This window comes from Bufo gargarizans, chromosome 5 (assembly GCF_014858855.1).
Source record: "Bufo gargarizans isolate SCDJY-AF-19 chromosome 5, ASM1485885v1, whole genome shotgun sequence".
Classification (NCBI taxonomy): Eukaryota; Metazoa; Chordata; class Amphibia; order Anura; family Bufonidae; genus Bufo; species Bufo gargarizans.
The window spans coordinates 199,580,427-199,606,442 of record NC_058084.1 but is presented as its reverse complement, the minus strand read 5'-3'; the positions used below and the strand labels follow the sequence as shown (position 1 = coordinate 199,606,442).

Here is a 26,016-nt window from a genome sequence, read left to right as displayed (position 1 = left end):
TATATACACATATACATACACACACAGAAAACTCCACAGCACTCGTGAAGATCAAGTGAAAAAAGTGCCCTTTTATTCACACGTCACAGCAACATTTCTGTCCCCTCTCGGGACAAACATCGCTGTAACATGTGAATAAAAAGGCATTTTTTCACTTTATCTTCAGGAGTTTTGTGGAGAATATATAATAAAATAGACGATCCTGCCCTGATACAGTGTGTAAATTTATCATATGGTACCAGTGCAACAATGTGACCGCAATGTGCCGCTCGACAGGCTTGTCACCTGGTGCTGGTCTAGCCAAATGAAAGGATTCATCAATAAATAAGGTGGCAATTCGCAGCAGCCTGGGAAAGCCAGGTTGCAACCTCTGCAAAGAAGTAATGGAGGCCATGCTTCATACATACATTCTGTATACACTATACCCATAAACAGAATATCAGGACAACTCCATATATACTACTTATGTAGTTTAAACTCCAGCATACATCCACATGCTACCCTGCTTTTCAAAGTCTGCACAATTAAGCGGTGAATGGGGAAATAGGAACAACATAGCTACTCAGCTGTATGTTCTATGGCTGGTATTATGTATACATGACAGCTGGTAATGTTACCAAATCTATTTTGCATTAAGATACTTTCCAACAAAATGGCAATGTTCTCTGCAGACAAAAGTTATCCAGACTAAGTTGAGCCCTCTCCTAAATTTCCTGACTTGTGTGCACTAGCATCACTGTGGGAGAGGGAGGGAAAAGAAATGGTTGCAGCCTCAGAACAATGCACTGCTTTTCAAAGTGACAAGTGACATCTGATGAAACAAGCAAACAGACATGTAAGGAGAGTGTTAGGGCTCTTTCACATGAGCGGATGCCATGCAGGTAATCTGCTGCGTGAGAGCCCTGTTCCAGACAGCAGAGACCGAGTATTAACAGGATTGATAATACTCTTTCCCTTCTGATCTTTTTGCTACAGAATCAGTGAGAAAGTGGTCACTGTGATTTTGTAGTAAAAAGATCACAGAGAGGCACAGAGCATTATCATCATGTTACTGCTCCATGTCTCTGCTGTCCGGAGCGGGGCTTGGCTCTTTCACGCATCGCATTACCCACATGGCATCAGCTCGTGTGAAAGAGTCCTTACGTTTTGTTGGTTTCTCTTTGTTTGGATTCTGGGTTTAGTAGCCTTTAACCCCTTAGTGGTTACCAACACACCATTTTACAGTGGTAACTATGGGGGCATAAGCTGGGCCGCCACCTTTTTATGGCTTGCATGGGTATCCCATGCAGCAGATATCTGGGGCTTGGCTCTCCCATGATCCAGGCCAGTTAACCCCTTACATGCCACCAGAAATCACGCCTGCAGCATGTTTGCATTTACAGAGGAATCAGACTGTCAGTGCAGGCAGGCCAGGGCCTACCTCCAGCATTTCCCAGCAGGCTGCCTCTCCGGCTCAACCTGCTGGTCAATAACAGTATAGCTCCGACATTAATATACAATACAATACAGAAATAGTGCATTTTAGACACGATCAAAATATAAATGGTAAAAAAACAAAAACAAAAACAGAATTACTGCTTTTTGCTTATTCACCACCAAAAATTACATAAAAAAACGACACCAACATAACGTAGACATAGTGAACGTTAATAACCATTTTGTGGGGTTTCAAAAGCAGAGAAATCCAAATTTAGAAAATTGCTAGTACAATATGTCATGAAAAAAAAATATAGGAGTTGCTTGGAGAAGTTAAAATGAAACTACATTTCTTGCCACCATTACAAGGACAAGTTTTAGATTGCTTGTTTAGTGAAGTAAAGAGAGTCACAATATTACCTAAAAGGGGTTGTCAGAGTATACCGTATATAAAAAGTCAGGCAATCCCGTAAATGGCCTAAAATAAATGAATGGATACTCTCCCGTTCTGCCCTGCTTCTTACTGCACTGAGCTCCAGTCCTCACTGTTGGTCTTTGTTTTTCTGGCTGCAGCAGTGACATTCTGTACAAACAGGTCACAGTTTCAGCTAATCACTGGCTTCAGCAGAGACATCCCATGCACCGCAGAGGCCAGTGATTGGCTGCATCGGTGACTTGTGTGCACGGAACATCACCAATGCAGCCAAGATGACATAAGTAGTGGAGGGCTCAAACAAATGTTGTGTAGATGTAATTATTTTCCCCTTATAACATGGTTATAAGGGAAAAATTATAGCATTATTTAATACAGAATGCTTAGAGGGTCAATTGAGGGTTAAAAAAAAAAGAAAAAAAAAAAAAAAAAAAGGAAAATTAACTCACCCCCTCCAAATCGATCGCGCAGCTGCCAGACTCCTGTTCTATCTTCAGGACCTGTGGTGATGTCACTGAGCTCATCACATGGTCCATCACCATGGTGACATATCATGTGATGAGCAGAGTGATGTCACCACAGGTCCTTTGACAGGTCCTGAAGAAAAACAGGAGACCGGCAGCTACGCCGATCAATTGGAGGAGGCGAGTTAAAAAATTTTAACCCTCAATTGACCTACTAAGCATTCTATATTAAAGAATGCTATTATTTTTCCTTATAACCATGTTATAAGGGAAAATACAGTGAATAGACTCATCTTAGCAACCATGCGTTGCGTGAAAAACACACAATATACAGCATGCTGCGATTTTCACGCAACGCAGAAGTGATGCGTGAAAATCACCGCTCATGTGCACAGCCCCATAGAAATGAATGGGTCCAGATTCAGTGCGGGTGCAATGCGTTCACCTCACCCATTGCACCCACGAGGCAATCTCACCAGTGTGAACCCTAGCCTTACAGTATACGGCTGTGCTCAGCATTACAACCTTTTTATTATATGTTACACTCAGATCACGCACAACTTTCCTACTGATTGATTTCTTTTAAAGCGTGCATTAGTAGAATTGTCCTACTAGAGTCATGTAACATGCCAGGTTTAATATTTCTTTCACTCTGATCTCCAAAATGAAAACATCCAAGCTGCTGTGTACACTGTAGGCCATTAAAAGGATTTTAAAGCAAGATGGCCTGTTCTGTTGACTGCCTATGTTCAGGATAGGTCATTAAAAACCAAACTCAGTGGTGGCCCACATGCGGCACCCCTACCAATTAGCTGTGGACTGAGCTAGTCCACTGTGTTGTCAATTGGAGCTGAGCTGCATCATGCTGTACTAGAGATGGTGCCAAAGAAATGGCTCATTTCTGATGTCACCCATTGCTCTGCAGCTGCATCTCACCATACTAGTCGAGCTGAGACCTCCTTAATCATGTTAGCTGCTTTCTCCTGCATTTGGCGGAGAAAGAATTGCATGAAAGGTAGCAGACAGCAGTATTATCTGCAGGCAGAGCCTCCGGGCACCAAGAGATGCCAGGGAAATGGATGGTTTACAGCCCAGTAACAGGTAGCTGTAATTGATATTTTGCGACATAACAGACCTATAGCACACAGTGCACTTTGGAAACTTGCATTTAGAGCAATTCGAATCTAAAGAGGAAAAGTCACTAGCCAATTAGTACCCATACACTACTGTAAAATGGGCCAAACCAGATAATGTCCAACTATAATATACATGTAAGCGCGCCAACTCTCACCAGGTGCATACATTATGGAAAGTAGGATCAGGCTGTTGGATTTTAACGTGTCTGGCAGCGTTAATTCTCATCCATTTTTCACATAGGACAGGTCTATTTAAATCAATGGGTCATGGATGGACAGTCCATCTTTCAATTATGGTTGCTGTAATCATTTAGTTTGTCTTAAGTGCATGACAAACTAATGCAATCTGGACAGAAATAAAAACACACTGAACACAGTCACACGTAAACTTTCTGATGGATGTGAAAAATCTGCAGCATACCCTTAGGCCACTTTTTTTCATGCATCAGTTCTGCGTTACGTGTAAAAATGCAGCATGCTCTATATTCTGTGTTTTTTATGCAGCCCTGGCCAGATAGAAGTGAATGGGGCTTCAGTGAAAAACGCATTGCATCCGGAAGTGCGGATACAATGCGTTTTTCACTGATGGTTGCTAAGAGATGCTGTTTGTAAACCTTCAGTTTTTTTATCATGGGCGTGAAAAACCTCAACACACATTACACCCGCACGGTTTTAGTGAACGCATACGGAGCCAATCCATCACACTCATGTGAAAGAGGCCTTAGGCTTATTTCACATGAGCAATTCTGAATGAGTCAGGGTCAGTTCTGAGAAATACTGATAGTTTTGCTTGCAATGTTTTGTCTGCAATTGCGTTTAGCATTTCAGTTTATTCCATGCAAATACAATCAGTTTTTGATGCATTTTCTCACGTGTGTGTAGAAAAACTGGAGAACACTCAATATCTCCCAGCAATCAGTGATAACCGCACTGCCCCATTCATTTACTTCTATGGAGTCAGAGCTGCATGAGAAGCACACAATATAGAATAAATGCACAATATAGAAAATGCAGCGATTTTTCCTGAACACAGAATCAGTGGTAAACTACGCTCATGTGCACAGACCCATTGAAATGAACAGGTCAGGATTTAATCTGGATATTATCCGTTCACAACACCCATCGGATCCAAAAGGAAAACCCGCTGGTATGAAAGAGGCCTTAATGTCGCCAAGAAAGATGATAATTATGATAGACAAAAGAATGTAAGAAATTAATGGGTGGGAAAAACCCAGTGCCGTTGTGAAGGCTATACGGAAAATCCAATTACCGGTAAGAGTAATTATCTTTTCCGTACGCCTCCCACAACGGCACTTCAGCAGGAGGAATAACAAAGGAATCCATTAGGGGGGGGACTGCCGCTGACAGGATTTTACGTCCGAACGACAAATCAGAATTGGACTGAACGTCCAACCTATAGTGGTTACAAAAGGTGGAAGGATTTGCCCACGTAGCGGCCTGGCAGATCTGTGACAAGGAGGCAGAGGCAGATTCTGCCCAGGAGGTGGAGATTGCTCTGGTTGAATGAGCTTTTAGACCCCCTGGAGGAGTAAGACCTTTAACTGTATAGGCCATTACAATGGTCATTCTTATCCAGCGGGCTATAGTAATTTTTGAAGCTGCCTGGCCCCTATTTTGGCCTGCATACTGGATCAGAAGACGGTCGGATTTTCGCAGTCCTTTTGTGGCTTCCAGATAGCCAAGAATACATCTACGTACATCCAGATGGTGGAAATGTCTTTCCTTCGAAGACCTCGCCCCTGCGCAGAAGGAAGGTAAGGAAATCTCCTGTTGGCAGTGAAATTTAGAGAAAACCTTTGGTAAGAAGGAGGGTTCATGTCTCAATACAATCCTATCATCAAGGATGGTTAGATATGGAGGTCTGCATGACAGAGCGTGGATCTCCCCCACTCTCCTGGCTGAAGTGATAGCTATGAGAAAAGCGGATCTGAAGGACAGCAACCTGAGGGGGATTGACTCAAGAGGTTCAAAAGGGATGGCCCATAAGGACGGAAAGGACCAAATTAAGGTCCCAAGGCGGAACCGTAGATCTAATAACTGGGTGAAGTCTGCTGGCTCCCTTTATGAACCTTTTGACCACATCCAAATCTGCCAGTCTCATATCCAAGAAGGCACTAAGGGCTGAAATCTGGACTTTAATTGTACTGACACGAAGACCTTTTCCTAGCCCTTTCTGAAGGAAGTCCAGGATTACCCTCATATCTGGGGGAAGAGTGGGATTCCAGGATTCCTTGGCAAATGAAAGGAAGGTTTTCCAAGTTCTCCAGTAGCTATTGGAAGTTACTTGTTTTCTGCTAGAGAGCAATGTGGAAATAACTGCATCCGAGAAGCCCTTGGACTTCAAAATGGAGCGCTCAAATTCCAAGCTGTCAATTTTAGTCGGCTGATTGCTGGATGCCAGGCTGGGCCCTGATGGAGAAGGTCTGGAGACTGAGGAAGGGTCCAGAAGTCCCCCTTGGAGAGGTTCAGAAGGAGGGAGAACAAAGGCCTTTTGGGCCAGTATGGAGCCACTAGGATGACATGGGCTCGTTCCTCTATTATCTTTGCCAGAACCTTTGGTATGAGCTGGAAAGGAGGAAATGCATATAGCAGACCCAATGGCCATGGACCCGCTAGGGCATCCACTCTCACCGGGTGGTCCTTTGCCGAGAGGGAATAGAAAAGGTCCACCTGTTTGTTCTTCTGGGAAGCAATGAGGTCTATTCTTGGGACTCCCCATCTGCTGCAGATGTTCTGGAACACTGCTTTTTTGAGGCTCCACTCTCCTGGCCAAATTCTCGTCCTGCTCAGGAAGTCTGCTAGTGTGTTCTCGCCCCCCTTTAGATGGACCGCGGTTATGGACTGGATGTTTGACTCTGCCCAAGAAAAGATTTGAGATGCTATCCGACAAAGGAAACTGCTTCTTGTGCCCCCTTGCTTGTTGAGAAACTCCACCGTGGTGGAGTTGTCGGAGAGGATTTTTACGTTTTGACCTCGGATGACTGGAGCCAGGGCTTTTAGGGCCAGAAACACAGTCAGAAGCTCTTTGGCGTTTGAAGAAAGGGGAAGAATCTCTGCATTCCAGGACCCCTGTAACAACTGACCTTGACAATGGGCTCCCCAGCCTCCCCCGCTTGCGTCTGTTGTTACCACTGTTTGATTGGAGAGCCTCCAAGGGACCCCCTTGACTAGGTTTCTCTCGTTCAGCCACCACTGCAAGGAGAGTCTGACCCCTGGAGGTAAGTTAACTCTTTTTTCCAGGGAGAAGACGCTTTTGTTCCACTGTTTTAGCAGGAATTCCTGAAGCGGTCTCCCGTGAGGCTGGGACCATCTCACCGCAGGAATCGTCGAGGGCAAGCATCCCCGAATTTTCATAATCCTTCGGAACGTGACCTTTGTCTGGTTTGAAAAGACAGAAATCCTTAACCTGATGTCCCGGATTTTTTGTTCTGGAAGAAAAGAGGTCATTTGGGTGGAATCCAGAAGAATACCTAAAAAGATCATCTTTCGGCTGGGTGATAGATTTGATTTTTCTAGATTTAGTTTCCAACCTAGGGATGTTAAGGTCTCCAGGACGAACTTCACCTGTAACTGCAGTTGAGCCTGGGAGGCTGCTGTAATGAGAAAATCGTCCAAATAAGGTATGAAGTTTATCCCCTTCTGGTGGAAAAAGGCTGAGATTTCTGCAATGATCTTTGTGAACACTCTGGGTGCAGAGGCTAGGCCAAAGGGTAACACCTGAAACTGGAGATGGAGAAGACGCTCCCCCTTGAAAATGGTGAAACGCTGATATTTTTGATTTTTCTGATGGATCGGAACATGGTAATATGCATCCGCCAGGTCGAGTGTTACCATGGAGCAGCCCTGAGTTAAAAGGTTCACTGTAGATGTTACTGTCTCCATTTTGAACCTTTTGTATTTTATGTACTTGTTGAGGCACTTTAGATTGATAATTGCTCTGAAAGAGCCATTGGGATTTTTTTACGAGAAAAATTGGGGAGTAGAAACCCCTTCCTTCCTGGTCTGCTGGAACTGGAACCACTGCTCTTTTTTCTAACAAAAGGGAAATCTTAGACTCTAGAAGATTGTGATCTGATTTTAATCTTTTGTTCAAAACAAATCTGTCTGGAGGGAGAGCGCAAAATTCCAGCTGGTATCCCTGACAGATTACGTCTAGGACCCAGGCTGAATTTGAGATTTTTTCCCAAGCAGGGACAAACTCTTTCAATCTCCCCTGCCTCCGGGCTCCTGGCGTCATTGGGAGGACTGTTTTGTAGACTTATCCTGACTAAAGAGGAAATTTCTACCTCTCCCCTTTGAGGACTGTCAAGAACTAGAGGGATCCTTTTTCCTACAGTCCTGTCTACCCTTTCTTTGGGGGCGAAAGGAACAACGCTGTTGGAAGAAGCTGGACTTATTTTTTGAAGCAGTATCACCTGACCAAGAGCGTAACCAGACTGACCCCCTTGCCGCATTAGAAAGAGCCGCCGACCTAGCTGATAACTTTACCAGGTCGGCAGATGTGTCTGCCAGGAAATTAGAGGCCTGTTTCAAAATTGGCAAGGAGGCCAAGAGATCCTCTCTGGGGGTGTCAGAGACCAGGTGTTCCTCCAGCTGAGAGAGCCAGAGAGATAGATCTAGCAGTATAGGTGGCAGCTATGCTAGGTCTCAACATGGCGGTATTGGATTCCCAAGCTTTTTTAAGTACGGATTCACACTTTTTATCCATAGCATCCTTTAACAAGCCGACATCTTCAAAAGGCAAGGCTGCCTTTTTAGAAATTCGTGCAACAGGGGCGTCAACCTTTGGTGTTTTATCCCAAAGAGCCGAATCTTCCTCGCTAAAGGGATATTTTCTTTTGAAGACTTTTGAAGTACCAGCCCTTTTCTCTGGGTCCTTCCATTCATCCCGTATAAGCTTTCGGATCCTGTCATGGATTGGGAACACTCTCCTCTTCCCATCACCCAGCCCTTTGAAAATCTGATCCTGGACCGACTGACTGTCTAGATTCTTCAATATTTAGAGTTAATCTTATTGCTTTCAAGAGGCCGTCAGTGTCCTCTACTGAGCATAACGGACCACTGACCTCTTCATCAGAGGAGGATCCCGAGTCAGACGAATCATTAATATCGTCGTCCTCCATATCCCATTCTATCTGGGGCTCCGTGACCACTTTAGAAGTGGAAGGTTTTTGGGAAAGGGACGCCATTTTGCTTCCACTGCTGAGCTCACTTCTTCTCTTATAATGGATCGTAAATTCTCCACAAGAGAAGGGGAATCTTCAGCCATTATTTTGTCCGTACATCTTTGGCAGATAGGTTTTTTACTATGTGCTGCCAGATGCTTTTTGCAAATGGCCCATTTTCTCTTCTGTGCAGATTCCCCACTCCTTCCAGATTCTCTATTCTGAAAGAACAAAGAAAAGAGCAGGGGCTCCTTTTTATTATAGGGGAAGGAGTGGGGCAACCGTCACCAGGATTAAAGAGATAAAAAAAATCCCATAGGTGATAGTGTAAAATAAAATCACTCCGGAGGAGGAGGCTTACCGGACTGGGGGCCTTAGGGGCATCAGAAGGCTTCTCCTGCTGCAGAGACATGCTGAGGGAACCACTGCTGCTCTGCTGGAGACACTGAGCGGCGTTTTCCAGCTTACCACCGCCAATTTGAAACACTTCCTGGTCACATGACCTGCCATCGCGTCACATGGCCCAGCCCGGGTCACGTGACTGGATCTCGCGAGATCTCGGCCCAGAGATCCTGCGCACCTTCTGGCCCTGCAAGGGGCTTCTTCCTGAGCCGGTGCACTGTCCGGGGCTGCCTAAAGTGAGGACTTACACCAGAAGCAAGCAGTGGGAGCCGTATCTCGCTCCCAGCGTCCGCTGCTCTGCCACAGCCCTCCTGCAAAGCAGGGAATACTCACCGCAGGCTGGGCGCATGAAACTTCGGCAGGAGGGAGCCTGCCCGCTTTCCACTCATCCCAAGGGACAGGAAACGACTGGAGAAGGTAATGGGGAGGAGGCATTTAAACTTCTGCTTTCTACGTCATTTCCTGTCCCTGGGGGCGGGGTACCCTCCTGCTGAAGTGCCGTTGTGGGAGGCGTACAGAAAATCTGAGATAACATGACCGCTTCTAGAAAAAGCAGCAGAGCCCCTGATGAATATACATGAAAAGGAGTTTTAAATAAAAGGGAGTCTGTCAGCAGCGACCTCCCTGTTAAACAGAGGGCATAAATAGATTTTATTCAGGTAACCTAAAGCTTTCACACAGGAGATATACATGTTTTCCAAACAGGCAAAATGAGCCATCTGGTGCAACAAGGGTGTCACCATTGCTTTCATCACACCAGTGCAACGCGCCTTTCAGCCCCCAGTCCCTCTCTCCCTACTTTGATTCACAGGGCCAGGCAGTGGCGTTGTAGTCTTGCCCGAGCATCTTGTTATCAGCTCATGCACAAAACCAGGCCAGGCAATATTACAATGCCACTGTCTGGATCTATCAAAGCAAGGAGGGGAAGCTGAAAGGACCAGAGCTTTGGTGTAACAAGATCAGGAGTGACACCCTTGTTGCACCAAATGACTCACTTTGCATATCTGGAAAAGTTTTATCTCAGGGACAACCCCCCCCACCACCCCCAATCAGGAAGCAGAAAAGCATAACCTACCGTAACTCTATGCCCTTTAGTTTCAGGTTGCTTGTGACAGACGTTAAAATTCAAGAGGATAATTAAGTCATATGAATAAAAGATCCTCACATACTGCACAATATACAAGATCGTAAAAATAATGGGTCTAATCAAAAAGAAATTATTATGAGGATAGATAGAAAGTAAATTTAATTCCATGAACTCTTTATAAATAAGGAAGAAGAAAAGTTCCTTTCTTCCAGAAATTCTTGCCAGTTGCCAGAGAATAATTTGGTGGCAATTAAGGTACTGTACGTCCCAATTTCATGCACCAAGATTTTCAACACAAGAATGACCTAAGCACCTTTATTGTCTATTTAAACTGAGCCCAAGGACACAAAGAAATGGCACAGAAGGGTTTTCCAGAAAAATGTAGGTCAGTGCAGCCATCCAGATTGGATCTCCATGTGGGTAGGACTGGCAGGATGAAAGTCAGAGGTGAATTTCTTGCCAATTTTTCCAAAAAGTGTCACTATGTATTAGCTAGGACACGTCTGGATAAAATCTGCCCCAGAGTTATGTAAAGCTTTACAAATAAATTTGTGCACAGTGCAAAAGGCCTTATATTACTGAACATATTTCCCGATTCTTCTAGAAATGCGCAGTTCTATTACCAATATTTTCTATATGTCTATTAGCAACAAATATCAAACCGGTTTGCTGAAATGTTGCCAGTAGATCTGTGCATGCTAAGCAACAGTCTAGAGAATATTATGCATGATACCCCAAAACGAGTGGAGCTAGTGCGCTACTGTGCAGACCCTGCACACAAGTTCTCCCCATACATATGCCAACACGTATAGACTAATATTATCCAACCACCAAGAGGGATTTATTACATTTTTTAGTTTCTTTTTTATAAGGAAAATCAGTCACCAGTTTTTCTGCTAAAGGCAGCATAAATTACTGAGATACCATGATAAAACAGCTAGGTCTCCCCAAATCTTAACTGCTGATTGCTATAGGATAAATGAACATTGGAGGCAGCGACCTCAAATATCAGGACTCAGTTTCGGCAGACGGACACTAAAGTGGAATGGAGACTGATCTGAGGCAAACTGATGCATTCTGTGCGGATCCTTTTCCATTCAGAATGCATGAGGGCAAAACTGATCCGTTTTGGACCGATTGTGAGAGCCCTGAACAGAGCTCACAAACAGAACGCCAAAATGCCAGTGAAAGTAGCCTTACATGTATTTTACTTGTAATCCCCATGAAATAACAGTTCAGGACTGTCTTTTTGTAGAACTGGCCTAAGTTGTGAAGATTTGAAACCATCCCTGTATTTTATCCATTAGTGACTGGCCTGTTTTGCATTTTTGCGACATACCTTATCCATCGCATATTATTGGAGAAAAAAATTAAAATAGATCTTATAACTCTATTCTTATTTATGAAAGTATACACATTAACACATTCTGCATCAAAGCACAATATTTTGTAAAGACTGCATAAATATTCATCTTTGGTTTGTTTAGCTACAATCAGAGCCTTCAAGGCACAATGCCTCCTATAACTCAACGTTCAAGATGAGAGTTGATGTCATTTATGCCATGTACACAAGCACAAATCTATGCATATTCCCCAGAAATAGAATGAAAATATATGCGTTATCCATACGCTAGTAAATAGCACAAAGTCGGAAAATGCTAATGAGTTAACATAATACCAAAATCTAAGCTCTAGCACTAATATGATAGACCAACTTTTGAAGTTACAATATATTCAATATTTCCTTGTCAGTGAGAAGCATATTAGAACAGGACAAGTCTAACATTTAGGTGATTTAGACGCAGCCTTAATAAGGCCCTGCAAAGGCGGTGGATCTGCTGCAGTTATGTAGAGGTACCAGATCAACCACCACTTCTAAATCCATGCCAGCTCCTTTGCTGATGTAGAGTTACAACATTTATTACGCCTAAAACAAGCGTAGAAAATTATGAATGAGATGGGCATGCCGTCCCATCCCCTTTCCCCGCCCAAGTCATATCCACTTTAGCTCTGGCATGAGTGGCGAAAAGTTGCATATTGCGGTGCAAAGAACCTTTGTGCCGCAATCTGCACCAGAAATATGGCTAAAATAGATGCATTTCTGTTAGTAAATAAACCCCCTTAGCGTTACACTACAAGTTTTACTATATATATATTATTTTTTATTTATTTTTTCTTTTTCATGTTAGGTACTTACAGTCCTTTTGCTAGCAGGCTGATTTTGAGGTAAAGATCCTGGTGCAAGTACTGGTGAGCTTGCAAGCGTACAAAGCTCTGGAAAAGGATTTGGAATTGCTGGTAAAGATGATGTGCGCAGCTGTTCCTCTTGAAGGCGCCTAAATAAATAAAATAATAAAGTTAGTAGATTTTCAAAGACTTTAGTAGACAAAACCTCATAATAAAGCAACAATTTGGATCCATTTTACAGTAGATGGCCCAAAGGCAACTTTGTTGTACCATGTGAAGGGAGTCACTAGGACACTGTGAATCATAGCATCAATAGTCTCGACAGTTAACACTGGTTTGAGCACTGGATGATACATGACAATTTTAATGACCATCATTATGGACAACATTGTGGCTCATATACAGACTTTAATAATCAAATGAGCATAAACCCCCCCCCCCCAGGACACAGTCATTTTTCACTTTCCTGACAGTCAAATTTTGCTAATCTGACGTGTCACTTTGTGGTAAGAACTTTGGAAGTTTTTTTTTTATTATTATTATTTTACTTTTACAAGACATAATTATACAGACATCTGGCCCACAAAGACCTTCACAATGCCAATATCTTATAATAAAACAAGAGAATCAACCTTATGCATTATATTAACCTCAAATCCCCCCCCCCCCCCCCCCGTTCCCCTCATTGCCCCTGGAGCCAGTGGAGACACCCACAGATTCACTGCCAAAACAATCTACTATGGCCAATAGGCCACTTAGCTCACCTAGGTCCAGGTCCATACCAGTTTGCCCATACCTGTTCCCATTGTGTTTTTTTTTTTTTTTGTCAAACAAGAGACCCTTACTTAGTTTCTTATCTTGTTCATTAAAATGTCTCCATTCTGACAGTGCAAGCCCTAGTGTCTGTAATATCTATTGGGTGGGGGGGAGAAACAGTACAGCTAAATCTATTCCCAGTGCAGGTTTGAATGTAAGCATCCTGAACATTTCCTCAAAGATCATACCCCAATACTTCTGAATAATTGGGCAGATCCATATCATATGGCTAAAATCAGCTTGTTCACTGGGGCACCTTTGATTTAAAGGATAACTGTCACACTTAGACCCCAATTTCAATTTTCGCATATGTAGTTACTAATAACATGATATTCCAGAATCAGTTACTATTAGACTGACTTACCCCATATGTAATAAGATTCAGCCCTTAGCAACCAGTCTGCATAAAACAGCAATTTCACTATTCAGTTAAGATGGCCGCCACTGCCCTCACCCTGAGGCTAATCCCGCCTGCCCTCCCTAGCCAGTAACAATAGCCCCCCAAAAGTACCAGTAACCACAGCCCTCCCCCTAAAGGGTTAATCTCCTGCAGCACAAAGGGATCCTCTTACCACATGTTGCTTTCATTTATACACTGAGCAGATGGCAGATCTCCTTTCCCTGTTGTGCGCTGCTTCAACTCTGCATCCTCCAGCTCTGCTGAGTGAGGGAGCGTCTGCCAAGGGCAAGGACAGGGAGAAGTGCACACAGCCCAGGCACTGTTAGCTGCTGGGGAGGACCTGGCTTTAATCATTTACTTACAGTCCCTGGCTGTCAGTAATCTGATCTTGCACGCAGCGTGCTTCTGCGTCCTCCGTCCTTCAACACGGATGGACCATGCCTAGCAACCTGATTTTAAGCACAGGCAAAAATAGGCAGTACAGGGAACAAACATGTGGAATTAAGAGGTAATTGAATACTGAATACACAGTGAAAAGTTGAAATAGGGCCACCAAGGAGATATTAATCACCACAATCCAATACTACAAAAAAAAAAAAAAATTGATTGATATATATATGTTATACTTTAAGTCCTTATACATCTTGGAAAGCTGAAGCGGGGTGTAGTATAAACAGTGTACTATTTTAAAATCAATAAACCTAAAATTGCTAGATTTTATTTAGATTTTTATAAAACAACCCCTCAGTTAAGTGCACAGTCACTCCCAATCTCTAATTCCCACTTATTCTCACTCTTGAATTTTGTGACCTTACCTAATCCTTTCTTGATACTTATACAAATTTGTGACATAGTGACCCCTCATTTCCTTACAATTATAACAAAAATCTGTGAAATCATGATCTTCAAAGTAATTCCTATTCTTCGTGCTTACAAAGGCATGTTTTAATTGTATATATCTATAACTAATTAAAGTATCTACCTTTATGTCAGGACATAGTTCCTCAAGGGGTTTAATGTATCCTGAAGTTACCAACTGTGAAATCCGAACAAATACCCTCTTTTCCCAAAATATATAATCACTTAGTGCCATAAACTCCCTTAAATAATAATTCTGCCATAATGGGGTGAATTGTAAGTGTGAAATCCCAAGGACTTATTTAATTTTATTCCATACGAACTGTAGCATTCTGCTTATGGGACATAGCTTCCCCCGGTTACCCAGGTATCCCGTTTCTAATATACTGATTACCGTATATCTTGATAGGGACCCCTAAACTCCCTTATGAAGTATTGCACTGGGCTGTCCTCTCCCTGCCCAAGACACCATTGGATTTGATCAGCCATGAAATAACCCTGCATATAGGGTAGGGAGATTCCCCCTTCATGTTCTGCAAGCCAAAGATATATTTGCTTAATCCGGACTCATTCTTCCCAATATTAGATTGTTAATTAGGATTCCCACCTGGTTAAAGAAGGAGTCCTCAATCCAGATCGGGCATGCAGAATTTAGTATATAAAATTTGCGGGAGTAAGACCATTTTTATTAATGCGATTCTTCTGCCAAACTCAGATTTTATCTTTCAGTTTACCGAGCAATGGGGTTAAGTTTGACTTCTTGAAGTGCTGTAATACACCACTAATCTTTACCCCAAGATACTCTAACTGATCTGTGTGGTTAAATATCCTAATCGTTCCCCCATCGCTAGCCGCCTGTTGCTTCAAGGGAAGTAATACTAATTTGGCCAATTGATTTCAAATCCCAAAATGAAACCAAATTTATTTTATCATGCAGTCCCCATCCCCCATAATATACTCATCCTGCCTTTTTTTACAGGCAATAGGTTCTAAAAAAATTGCGAAGAGGAGTGGGGAAAGGACAGCTATGTCAAGTATCCCGATGTAACTCAAAGGGGTCAGACCATACCCGGTCGATTGTTATTCTTGCAGTCTGGCGACTATATAACAGCTGTACCCATTTGATAAAATTACGTCCCAGGTTATCCATAATCTCCTAGAGGTTCCACTCCACCCTGTCAAATGCTTTAGCAGCATCTAGAGATAGGACGGAGCGGTCCTCCACCCTCCTGGATATTAACTTATGTTAGTTTGAGCGTGCCGTTTGGGGATGAAGTCAGTCTGATCTGGGTGGATCCGTTTATCAATCACCTTTTTGAGTCGTATTGCCAGAATTTTCGCACATATTTTAAAATAAGAGTTTAGTAGAGATATTGGCTTGTATGAGCCCATCTCCTTCTCATCCTTGCCCTTTTTTTGAATAAGTGTGATTATAGCTTCAGATAATAACGGGAGACTACCTGATTCTCCAGATTCATTCAAAACTTGAAGTAAATGAGGGAAGAGGATCTTCCCATAACTTCTATAGATCGCAAAGGGGAGTCAGTCACAGTCGGGAGAGGCATTCCCGCAAATGGTTCTCATAGCCTCATGTAGATAGCCAAGTTGAATTGGTGCATTCAAAAGGGCGTTTTCCTTCTCCGTTAATACAGGGATCTCTAATTTATTAATAAAGGATTCCAGATCTTGCTCATTCCCTTGCAGGTCAGATTTATTTAACACAGAAAAATAATCAACAAACTCCCGTTTAATTCCTTCGGGGCCTGTTATTATATCGCCATTTCTCGATCTAATGCTATTCATTTTATTGTTGTCTTTTTGGTTTTGGACTATAGATGCCAACAGTCGTCTGGGTTTTCCCAGAAAAACAAAACAAAAACAAAAACAAAAAACCTGTTGGGCTTTATTGGTTAAATCATTTCTTTAATCATCATTTTCTTTGGTTAGTTGTTGTTGCACTTCTATATTTCTTTTTTCGACTAATCTCTTCAAGTGCTTTAATCCTCTCCTCGAGTTGCATTTCTGTTTTAGCGACTACAGCTTTGGTTTTCTTTATTTTACCCGAATATATTCCCTATATGAATGCTTTGAATGCATCCCATACCGAGTGGATATGGGCTGAGGAGTTATAGTTCCAAAACTCTCTAATCTCATTGCTAATCTTTTCCTGTTCTTTGATCAGGCCTATCTAGTATGGATTAAGCCTAAATCTCCTAACTTTCTGCGTTGAGTCCCTATCCTTGAGTGCAAGGAGGATAGTGCAGTGGTCAGATATACTATGCGATTCATATTTCATTTAGGTGTCCCATATCTAGGAAGTCAGGGCTTATCAATGCAATATCAATCCATGACAATGCTTCATATGAGCGGCTATAACAGGAGAACACTCTTGTCCCCATATAGGTGACGCCAGATATGGATTAAAGCCATTTCCTGACATGCTCTGTATAGTAGAGTGCATCCTCCCGTTTTATCCCTCCGCCCACATGATGCAGAAAATCTATCCTTCTCTACATCCATAACGTTAGAGGTCACCCAAAACTAAAATCGGGCACTTGCAGCTTGCGAATTTGGCTAGGCGTGACATCACATATAAAGAGAAAGGAGGAGGGATGAATATAAAGACCAGAACAGAAAACAACATTCCACAGGGCATGTAAAAAGACAAATCTTCCCTCCCCATCTCTCTTATGGTGAAGTGGTACATAATCTACGTTCTTGTGTATGTATACACTTACACCACGTGAGTCTGCTGAGAGACAAGAGTAGTATTCATACTGAGCCCACTTTTTCATAGTATCCCTTTTCTCCAGGGATACATGAGTTTCCAGAAGGGCCACAATTGCTGGCAACTGTCTGGAAACTAAATAAAATACTATACTCTTTCTATCAGCCAGCCCACACACGTTCCAGGCTAAAACGCAGTGTGACAAACCCTCGGTGTGATACCTAGCCAAGTGGACCTGTACTTCCATAACGTTCTATGCTCGCTGGCTCCAGAAGCAATTAACGAGAACCCATCCCACCCAAACTAGACCCTTCACCTTGTTTCACAACGCAAAAACTCTAGAGTGTATATATCATGCTGTTTAATTAGGCTCCAATCCCCTTGAGATCCATCCACTTCATCGCTTCTTCAGGACTCAGGAAAAACAACACTTGATCATGGAATATTATTCCAAGCTCAGCAGAGTATAACATTGAATATTTAAATCGTTGTCTGCATGAGCTTTTTTTTTTTTTTTTTTTATACACATCACAAAATTCTCTTTGCCTATTCTGAGTTCCTCTTAAAAATAAAAATAAATCTGGGTATATTTATATACTGCTACCATCATATTCAATTTCATGCAGTGCTCTCCTTGGCACTAGATCTCGCTCTGAATCATAGCATCTTAAGTCAATAGTGCTCTAGGTGGACTCCCGGGGGAAGGGGGGGGGGGGGCTTTTCTTAGGAATCCTATTTGCCCGCTCCACTGTGAACCATGAAGATAGATGTTCAGAGCCAATAACCTCTATCAACCTCCCTCTGTGAGCCCAAGAACCTGAAAATTAGCTCTCCGTGATCTATCCTCTAAAATCAGTAACCTTTTCCCGGGTAGATCTGCTCTCTAAATCAATTAATTCCAATTATTTTTTTGCTAATCCTGGCCATCTCCTCTTTCGTATCTCTATAGGAGGCCTGTAGGTCTTACTTTTTCAAGCATTTTACTCATTTCATCTCTAATTAAGGAGATGTCCAATTGAACAGAAGCAATTTTGACCGACAGGTCTCACAGAGATCGATTAGATCGAAACACTGCGCCCAAAATATCTGCAAGTTTCTTATGAATTCAATCCCGTTATCCATGACCTCTTTTTGTTTTGGGACCTCAGACCTTTCCCGAAAGCCCCCTATGTTCTCCCAGTCTTCACCATTTTCTCCTACTTAGATTCCCCTGAGACTTCTGAGCCAGTCTAGTTTGTTAAGGGGCTATTAGGCCGCCGCCCCCTCCCCCTCCCTTTAGTAGAGACCATCCCTGCAGATTTCCTATTCTGTGCTTACGCTGGCATGATGTATTTTTTATTTATTTATTTTTAGCAATTAAACGGGGTTGGCTATATTTGATGTTAGTCTGTACGTATTAATAGCAAATGGACAAGCCATCCCTGATATTCAGGCTATACAACAGTGTATGGCCTAGATTCTAAGCCTTCTACCTCAAATTTGTTTCATATTCGATCAAACTAGATCATAGAAAAAGTACTTTAAAAAAAAAAAAAGGGAGAAAACGAGATTTTTGTGAACTAACCTGTAAAATCTCTCTCGCTTTATTCATTGGGGGACACAGGACCGTGGGCATAGCTTGCTGCTGCCACTAGGAGGCGATACTAGGCTGAAAGCTGTTATGCTCTCTCCAGACTGGAGGGGGTATAGCCTGCAGGGGAGTGCCTATCAGTTTGTGCTTCAGCAGTTGGAGAAACAGAACTAAGCTAAAACCAACAAGGAATGCACACTGCCGCAAGACCGAACCAAACCCGATCCCAACTGGCAAAATCTGGACCCACTTGCCGCATAACAAAAAATGGGTGGGTGCTGTGTCCCCCAATGAATAAAGCGAGAAATATTTTACAGACAAGCTCACGGAAATCTCCTTTTCTCGCTCATATCATTGGGGGACACAGGCATGTGGGACGTCCTAAAGCAGTCCCTGGGGCAGGAAAACAACAACAACCTTCAAAAAACTAACTACCTCATGGAAGTCGCTACACTGTGGCCTGCAAGACCCTGTGGCCGAGAGCAGCATCCGCCGAGGCTAAAGAATGCACTCTGTAAAATTTTGTGAAGGTGTGTAAGGAGGACCAAGTTGGCGCCTTACACAATTGAGAGGCAGAAGCGTGGTTGAGGTGTGCCCAAGAAGCCCCGACCAATCTGGTACAGTGCGCCGTGATTCCAGGAGGAGGTGCCTTGTCCCTAGAGCGAAAGGCCTCGGCAATGGCCGACCTAAACAACGAGCAATAGTCACCTTGGAAGCCGCCAAACCTTTATGAGGACCTTCCGAGATTACGAACAGAGCGACAGTGCATCTAAAGGGAGCCACTACCCCGTACTACGTCCAGACGATAGAAAAATCTCCCGTGGATGAGAAGGCTTAGGACAAAATGAGGGCAGAACAATGTCCTCATTAACGTGAAATGCAGATACAACCTTTGGCAGAAGAGACGGCACTGGCCGGAGCACTACCTTATCTTGATGGAACACCAAGAAGGGCTCCCTGCAGGAAAGAGCCACCAGTTCTGACAGCCGTCGAATAGATGTAATAGCCACCAAAAACACCACTTTCCAGGAAAGCAATCGGAGGGAGACCTCTCTCAGAGGTTCAAATGGCGCGGCCTGGAGCAAAACCAGAACTAGGTTCAGGTCCCAAGAGTGCAACGGCGGCCGATAGGGAGGCGCGGTGTGAGACACCCCCTGTATGAAGGTTTTGACCAGACCTAAGACCGCCAGGAAAAAAATTAAAAAATAGAAAGGGCTGAGACCTGCCCCTCCAGAGAACTAAGAGCCAGACCCAGTTCTAATCCAGACGGAAGAAATACCAGTACAGTAGGCAGGGAGAACCACCTGGGAGGAAGACTGCGTTCCTCACAGAAGCATAGGAAAGACTTCCCCCAGAAGGAGAATGAGCTCCGAGTACCAAGCTCGACGAGGCCAGTCTGGGGCAATCAGAATTGCCTGGACGCCCTCCATCCTGATTCTGCGCAGGATCCGGGGCAGGAGTGGTAAGGGCGGGAAGACTTACAGGAACGAGAATCTGTCCCATGGTGCCACGAGAGCATCCAAATCGTACGCCACCGGGTCCCTTGCGAGAGACAAGAAGAAGCACGGGAGCTTGTGATTGAGCCTGGACACCATGAAATCCACTTCCGGACGTCCTCACCGGAGACAGAGCCTCGAACACCTCTTGATGGAGAGACCACTCCCCCAGGTCCACCTGAGTAAGTCTGCCATCCAATAGTCAACTCCTGGAATGTAGACTGCCGAGATCACCGGAACATGGGCTTCCGCCCCGCTGTAGAATCTTCGCAGACTCCTGCATCACCGCTCGGCTGCAAGTCCCTCCCTGGTGGTTGATATAGGCCACCGCCGTGGCGTTGTCCGACAGTACTCTGACCGGACAACCCTGCAATAGGGGAGTCAATGGCAAAAGGGAGAGGTAGATGGCCCAGAGTTCCAGGATGTTGATGGGCAGTTTGGACTCTGATGGAGACCAAACGCCCTAGACTGTCCAGGTGGCGAAAACCCCACCCCAGGCGTAGAGGCTGAAGTCGGTTGTAATGACAGTCCACATCACAGGGAGAAAGGATTTCCCCGAAGACAGGTGTGCAGTCACGATCCACCAACTGAGTGCTGAGCGCACTTGTTGAGATAGACGAATCCTGAGCTCCAGAGAGTCCAGGGATTTGTGCCAGGATGACAAAATGGCCCGCAGAAAACACCTGGAGTGGAATTGGGCAAAATGGATCCCCTCAAAAGAGGCTACCATCAAGCCCAGCACCCGCATACAGTTGCAGAGAGACTTACTGCGGCGCTGGAGTAGCAGACGCACAGACCTCTGAATGTCTAGTGACTTGTCCAGCAGCAGACGTACCACGGCTGCACCTGAATCTAACGTCATGCCTAGGAACCTGACCTGAGTGGAGGGCGATAGGAAGGACTTCTGCAGATTGACTATCCACCTGAAGCGGGATAGAGTGCTCATAGTGATCTGAAGACTCCTCACATTGAGACGCCGTAGGAGCCTTGATAAAGATGTCGGCCAGATACAGGAGAAGAGTAATGCCTCTGGATCGCAGAAGGGGGACGAGCACCTTTGTGAATACTCACGGAGTTGTCGCCAGACCAAACGGTAGGGCGACAAATTGGTAATGGGCTAAATGAATGGCAAACCGAAGAAAACGTTGGTGAACGGTTGCAATGGGAACATGGAGGTAGGCATTATGCGTGTCCATGGATGCCATAAATTCCCCTTGTACCAATGAAGCAAACACGGAACAGAGGGACTCCATCCTGAATCTCTGAATACGGAGAAAGCGGTTCAATAAATTGAGGTCCAGCACTGGGCGCATATCACCCTCCTTTTTGGGGACCATGATCAGGTTGGAATGATTTCAATTACTTACCGGTAATTGGTTTTTTCTCTAGCCCCCCCAGCGGCACGACAGGAGGATACCCCGCCTCCCCAGGGACAGGAAAAAACATGGAGATCTTTAAATACTCCCCTCCCCTTACCTGCTCCAGCAAATAACTGAGAAACTCTGGAATGGATGCGACAATATTAATCTTTATGTGGTATTGAGTTTAGACAAGGATACTTTCCAAGAAATAAAAATATAAATTTTTTTATTTTACACAAAAGTTGGAATAATTACTGGGTGGGAAATTCCCCGTGCCACTGTGGGGGCTAGAGGAAAAACCAATTACCAGTAAGTAATTGAAATCTTTCCAAACACACCCCCAGCGGCACGACAGGAGGAATAACAGAGGAATCCTATCTCGGGGGGGGGGGGGGGGGGGGGGCAATCGCAGATGATACCCTGCAAGCAAATGATAACTCCATGTTCTTTAACACGTCTAACTGGTAATGTCTAAAGAAAGTGGAAGGTGACGACCAGGTGGCTGCCTGGCAAATCTGTTCTAATGGAACCTCCGCTGATTCAGCCCAAGAGGCTTATACAGATCGGGTTGAGTGGGCCTTCAGGCCCGCCGGAGGAGGAACCTCCTTTAAGTCATAACAAGTCAAGATTGCAGATCTGATCCATCGACTAACAGATGTTTTGCTTGCCGCGTTCCCCTTATTTGGACCTGCAAATTGAATAAACAGTCTGTCTGTTTTTCTGAGATCTTCCGTAATCTTTAGGTAGGCAAGTACTGCTCTTCTCATGGAACCGTCTTTGCTCCTGACTGCCTGATGGGGATCCAAAGGAAGGGAGGGACAATTCCTGTACACAGTGGAACTTAGAGACCACCTTAGGCAAAAAAGAGGGAGAATGTCTCAGTACTATCCTATCATCCTTGATGGATAGGTAGGGGGGTCTGCACGAGAAGGCCTGGATTTCCCCCACCCTTCTAGCCGTGGTGATAGCTACTAAGAAAACTGTTTTAAAGGTAAGTAATTTTAGAGATATTTCATATAAGGGTTCAAAAGGACTGTCTGATAAGGCAGCCAACACTAAATTCAAGTCCCAAGGGGGGACAGTGGACCTCACTATTGGTTGTTTTCTTCAAGCCCCTCTCACAAATCGCTTAACAAGGTCTACCTCTGCTAATTTTATATCAAGTAAAGCACTCAAAGCTGATATGTGGACTTTTATAGTGCTCACTCTTAGCCCCTTCTGTAGTCCTGACTGGAGAAACTCTAGGACCTTCGTGATTACAAGGGGACCTCTGGCATCACCACCTGTAAATTTTCTGAAAGACTGCCAGATTCTGTCAAATCTTAGATGTCACCTTTTTGCGGCTAAAAAGAATTGCGGAAATTACCGCGTCCGAGAGGCCCTTTTCCTTTAATATCTCCCGCTCGGTCTCCATGCTTCTAACTGAAGTTGCGTTGTCCTGGGATGCCATACTGGGCCTTGATGAAGGAGATCCAGGATGTCTGGTAGTAGCCACACGTCTCCTGCTGACATCCTCACTAGGAGAGGGAACCACGATCTCTTGGGCCAGTAAGGTGCAATCAGGATCAGCCCTGTGGTTCTGCTGTAGCACCTTTTGCAGCACTCTGGGGATTAACGCAAAGGGAGGGAAGGCATACAAGTTTACTTTTGGCCACGGGTGGGAGAGAGAGTCCACTATGAGTGGGTGATCTGTATAAGCTAGAGAGACGAACTTCTCGATTGGTCTGTTTTGACGCGTGGCGAACAGATCTACTTCTGGAAGGAACCATCTTTGTGCTATCTGATGGAATATTCTTGGGTTTAAGGACCATTCCCCTTCCTATAAGACATCCCTGCTGAGAAAGTCAGCGACTGTGTTGTCTTCTCCCCTTATGTGAACTGCTGATATTGACAGTATGCTCCTTTCTGCCCACTGGAAAATTTATCTTGTGACCTTCGCTAAGGATGCACTACTTGTGCCTCCCTGCCTGTTCAGATAGGCCACAGCTGTAGTTTTGTCTGAGTGTATTCTCACTACTTTTCCACAGATTTCTGAGTGAAGGGCCTTCAAGGCTTCCCAGACTGCGGTTAACTCCTTCAGGTTGGAAGAGGCTAGGTTTAGATGTCCTTGCCAGCCACCCTGTACTACGGATCTGTCTGTAAAGGCTCCCCAGCCGTTTTTGCTGGCATCTGTAGTAATAGTGACTACATTTGTTTGTTGCCACGGGACGCCTGCGTTTAGATTCTTGCTGATCAACCACCAATTTAAGGAATCTCTAACATACTGAGGGACTTTTACCTTCAGCTCTAGTGAAACTATGCTCTTGTTCCACCTTCTGAGCATGAAAGACTGAAGAGTTCGCGAGTGAGTCTGGGCCCACTTCACTGCTGGGATAGTTGAGGACATCAGACCCAAGATCTTCATTATTGACCTGATTGTCACTCTCGATCTGCTGCGGAATAGAGTAAATTCCTGCTTGATAGTTTGAATTTTCTCCTGTGGGAGGAAGGTCCTCATGAGATCTGAGTCCAGCAGCATTCCTAAAAAGATCTTACTTTTTTCAGGCCGGAGGTCTGACTTTTCCATATTTATTAGCCACCCCAGATCCGTCAGGCTGTGTTTCACTAACTCTATATGTTCTAACAGAAGACTTTCTGATCCTGCTGCTATTAGGAAGTTGTCTAAGTAAGGCACAACTAATATGCCTTTTAGATGAATGTCTGCTATCACCTCTGCCATCACTTTGGAGAAGACTCTTGGTGCTGACGTAATGCCGAAAGGAAGGACTTGGAATTGATAATGGTGTACCACCGAATTTTGTTGTACTGCAAATCTGAGGAATTTCTGATGTTCTCTGCAGATTGGAATATGGTAGTACGCGTCGGTGTGGTCTAGGGTTGCCATAAAGATGTTTTTTTGTAATAGACTTATCGTGGATTTTATGCTCTCCATCTTGAATCGTTTGTAAAGTAGATGTTGGTTCAGTCCTTTTAAAGTTTATAATGGCTCTGTATGAGCCGTTTGGTTTTCTGACTAGAAATATAGGAGAATAATAACCTGTTCCCTGCTCTTCTGGGGAACTGACACTATAGCTTTCTTTTGCAAAAGGATCTTTATCTGATCTAGAATTAACGCTTGAACTGGATTGTTTTTTTTGGTGATGTGGAACACCTCCTGGGGAAGAGAGGAGAATTCCAGTTTTAGGCCTGATGAGATTACGTCCAACACCCAAGGGGAGTTGGAAATATTCCCCCAGGCTGGGAGGAAGTATTTTAGCCTTCCTCCTACCTTGCTTCTGGCGTCATTGTTTTGATGACTTTTGGGAGGAGTCTGAGGGGTTGAACAAAAAACCTCGCCCTCTTCCTGAGCGCCACCGGGAAGAAAAATCTTTTCTTTTCTGGTCTTGTCTGCCCCTAGATGTAGGAAAAAAAATTGTCTTTGATGAAAATTCATTTGTTCAGAGGGAAATCCCTTCTTTTTGTCTGACCTTTTCTAGGATGTCGTCCAGGACTGACCCGAACACCCTATCACCTTCACAGGGGATGCCGAAAAGCTTGTTTTTAGATGCTGCATCACCTGACTAGGACCTAAGCCACACCACCCTTCTGGTGGAATTTGAGAGGGCCGCTGATCTGGCTGCTAGTTTTATAGAGTTGACTGAAGCATCCACCAGAAAATTTGCCGCCTGCTTAAGAACTGGCAGAGATGCTAAAATATCCTCTCTAGGGGTTCCTGTTACTAGGTGTTCTTCTAACTGGTTTAACCAGATGGACATGGACCTGGCTGTATAGGTTGAGGCTACGCTAGGTCTAAGGATGGACATGGAAGCCTCCCAGGACTTTTTTAGTAGAGCCTCGCTTCTCTTATCCATTGGGTGCTTTAGGAGACCCAAATCCTCAAAGGGTGAAGCCGATTTTTTTGTAATCTTTGCTACCGGGGCACCCACTCAGACATTTGTCCCAAAAGGACGTATCTTCCTCTGAAAAGGGATATTTCCTTTTCAGAGGGGACGCTTCCTAAACAATTTTCTCCAAACACTTTGAACAGAGGGGTTTCTTATAACCTGACGGTAAGGCTTTTTTTTTTACAAATGGAGCATTTTCTGACTCGCTGAGATTCGGTGGACTTCTGAGCTTCCCTGACCTATAGATATAAGTCAGAAAGCTTGTTTAATAAAGGAGGCTGTCTAGTCTATTAAAAAGGGAGAGGTACAGTCCCTTATCCAGTGCAGTAAAAAGGGTAAGAATCTAACCCCTCAGTGATCACAGGCTACCCCAGGCATTTTTCATTCACCCCCCAGAGGAGGGTAGCTTACCGGGCTGCCGGTCTTGGATGGATCCGTGGGTCTGCACATTGCGTCCTCTCCTGATGCCGACATGTTGCAGGCTGAATCTCAGGTCGCCGCCGATTGCCGAAATTTTTTTAAACCTAGGAGAAAGGACGTCACTCTTGTGAGCTTGCGCTCACGTGACCCACGCCTTCCTCTCGCGAGAACT

General features: G+C 44.3%; 1 protein-coding gene across 7 annotated transcripts in view; it reads right to left on the bottom strand.

The window, feature by feature from the left end:
- Window positions 1-26,016, bottom strand: part of LOC122937794 (growth factor receptor-bound protein 10-like) — a 341,748-nt gene that overhangs the window by 120,919 nt on the left and 194,813 nt on the right. For all 7 annotated transcript variants that reach the window (XM_044292839.1, XM_044292838.1, XM_044292837.1 and 4 more), the window contains one exon: window positions 12,322-12,460. In XM_044292839.1, the coding sequence (XP_044148774.1) occupies window positions 12,322-12,460 (139 nt within the window). The remainder of the gene's footprint in view (window positions 1-12,321; window positions 12,461-26,016) is intronic.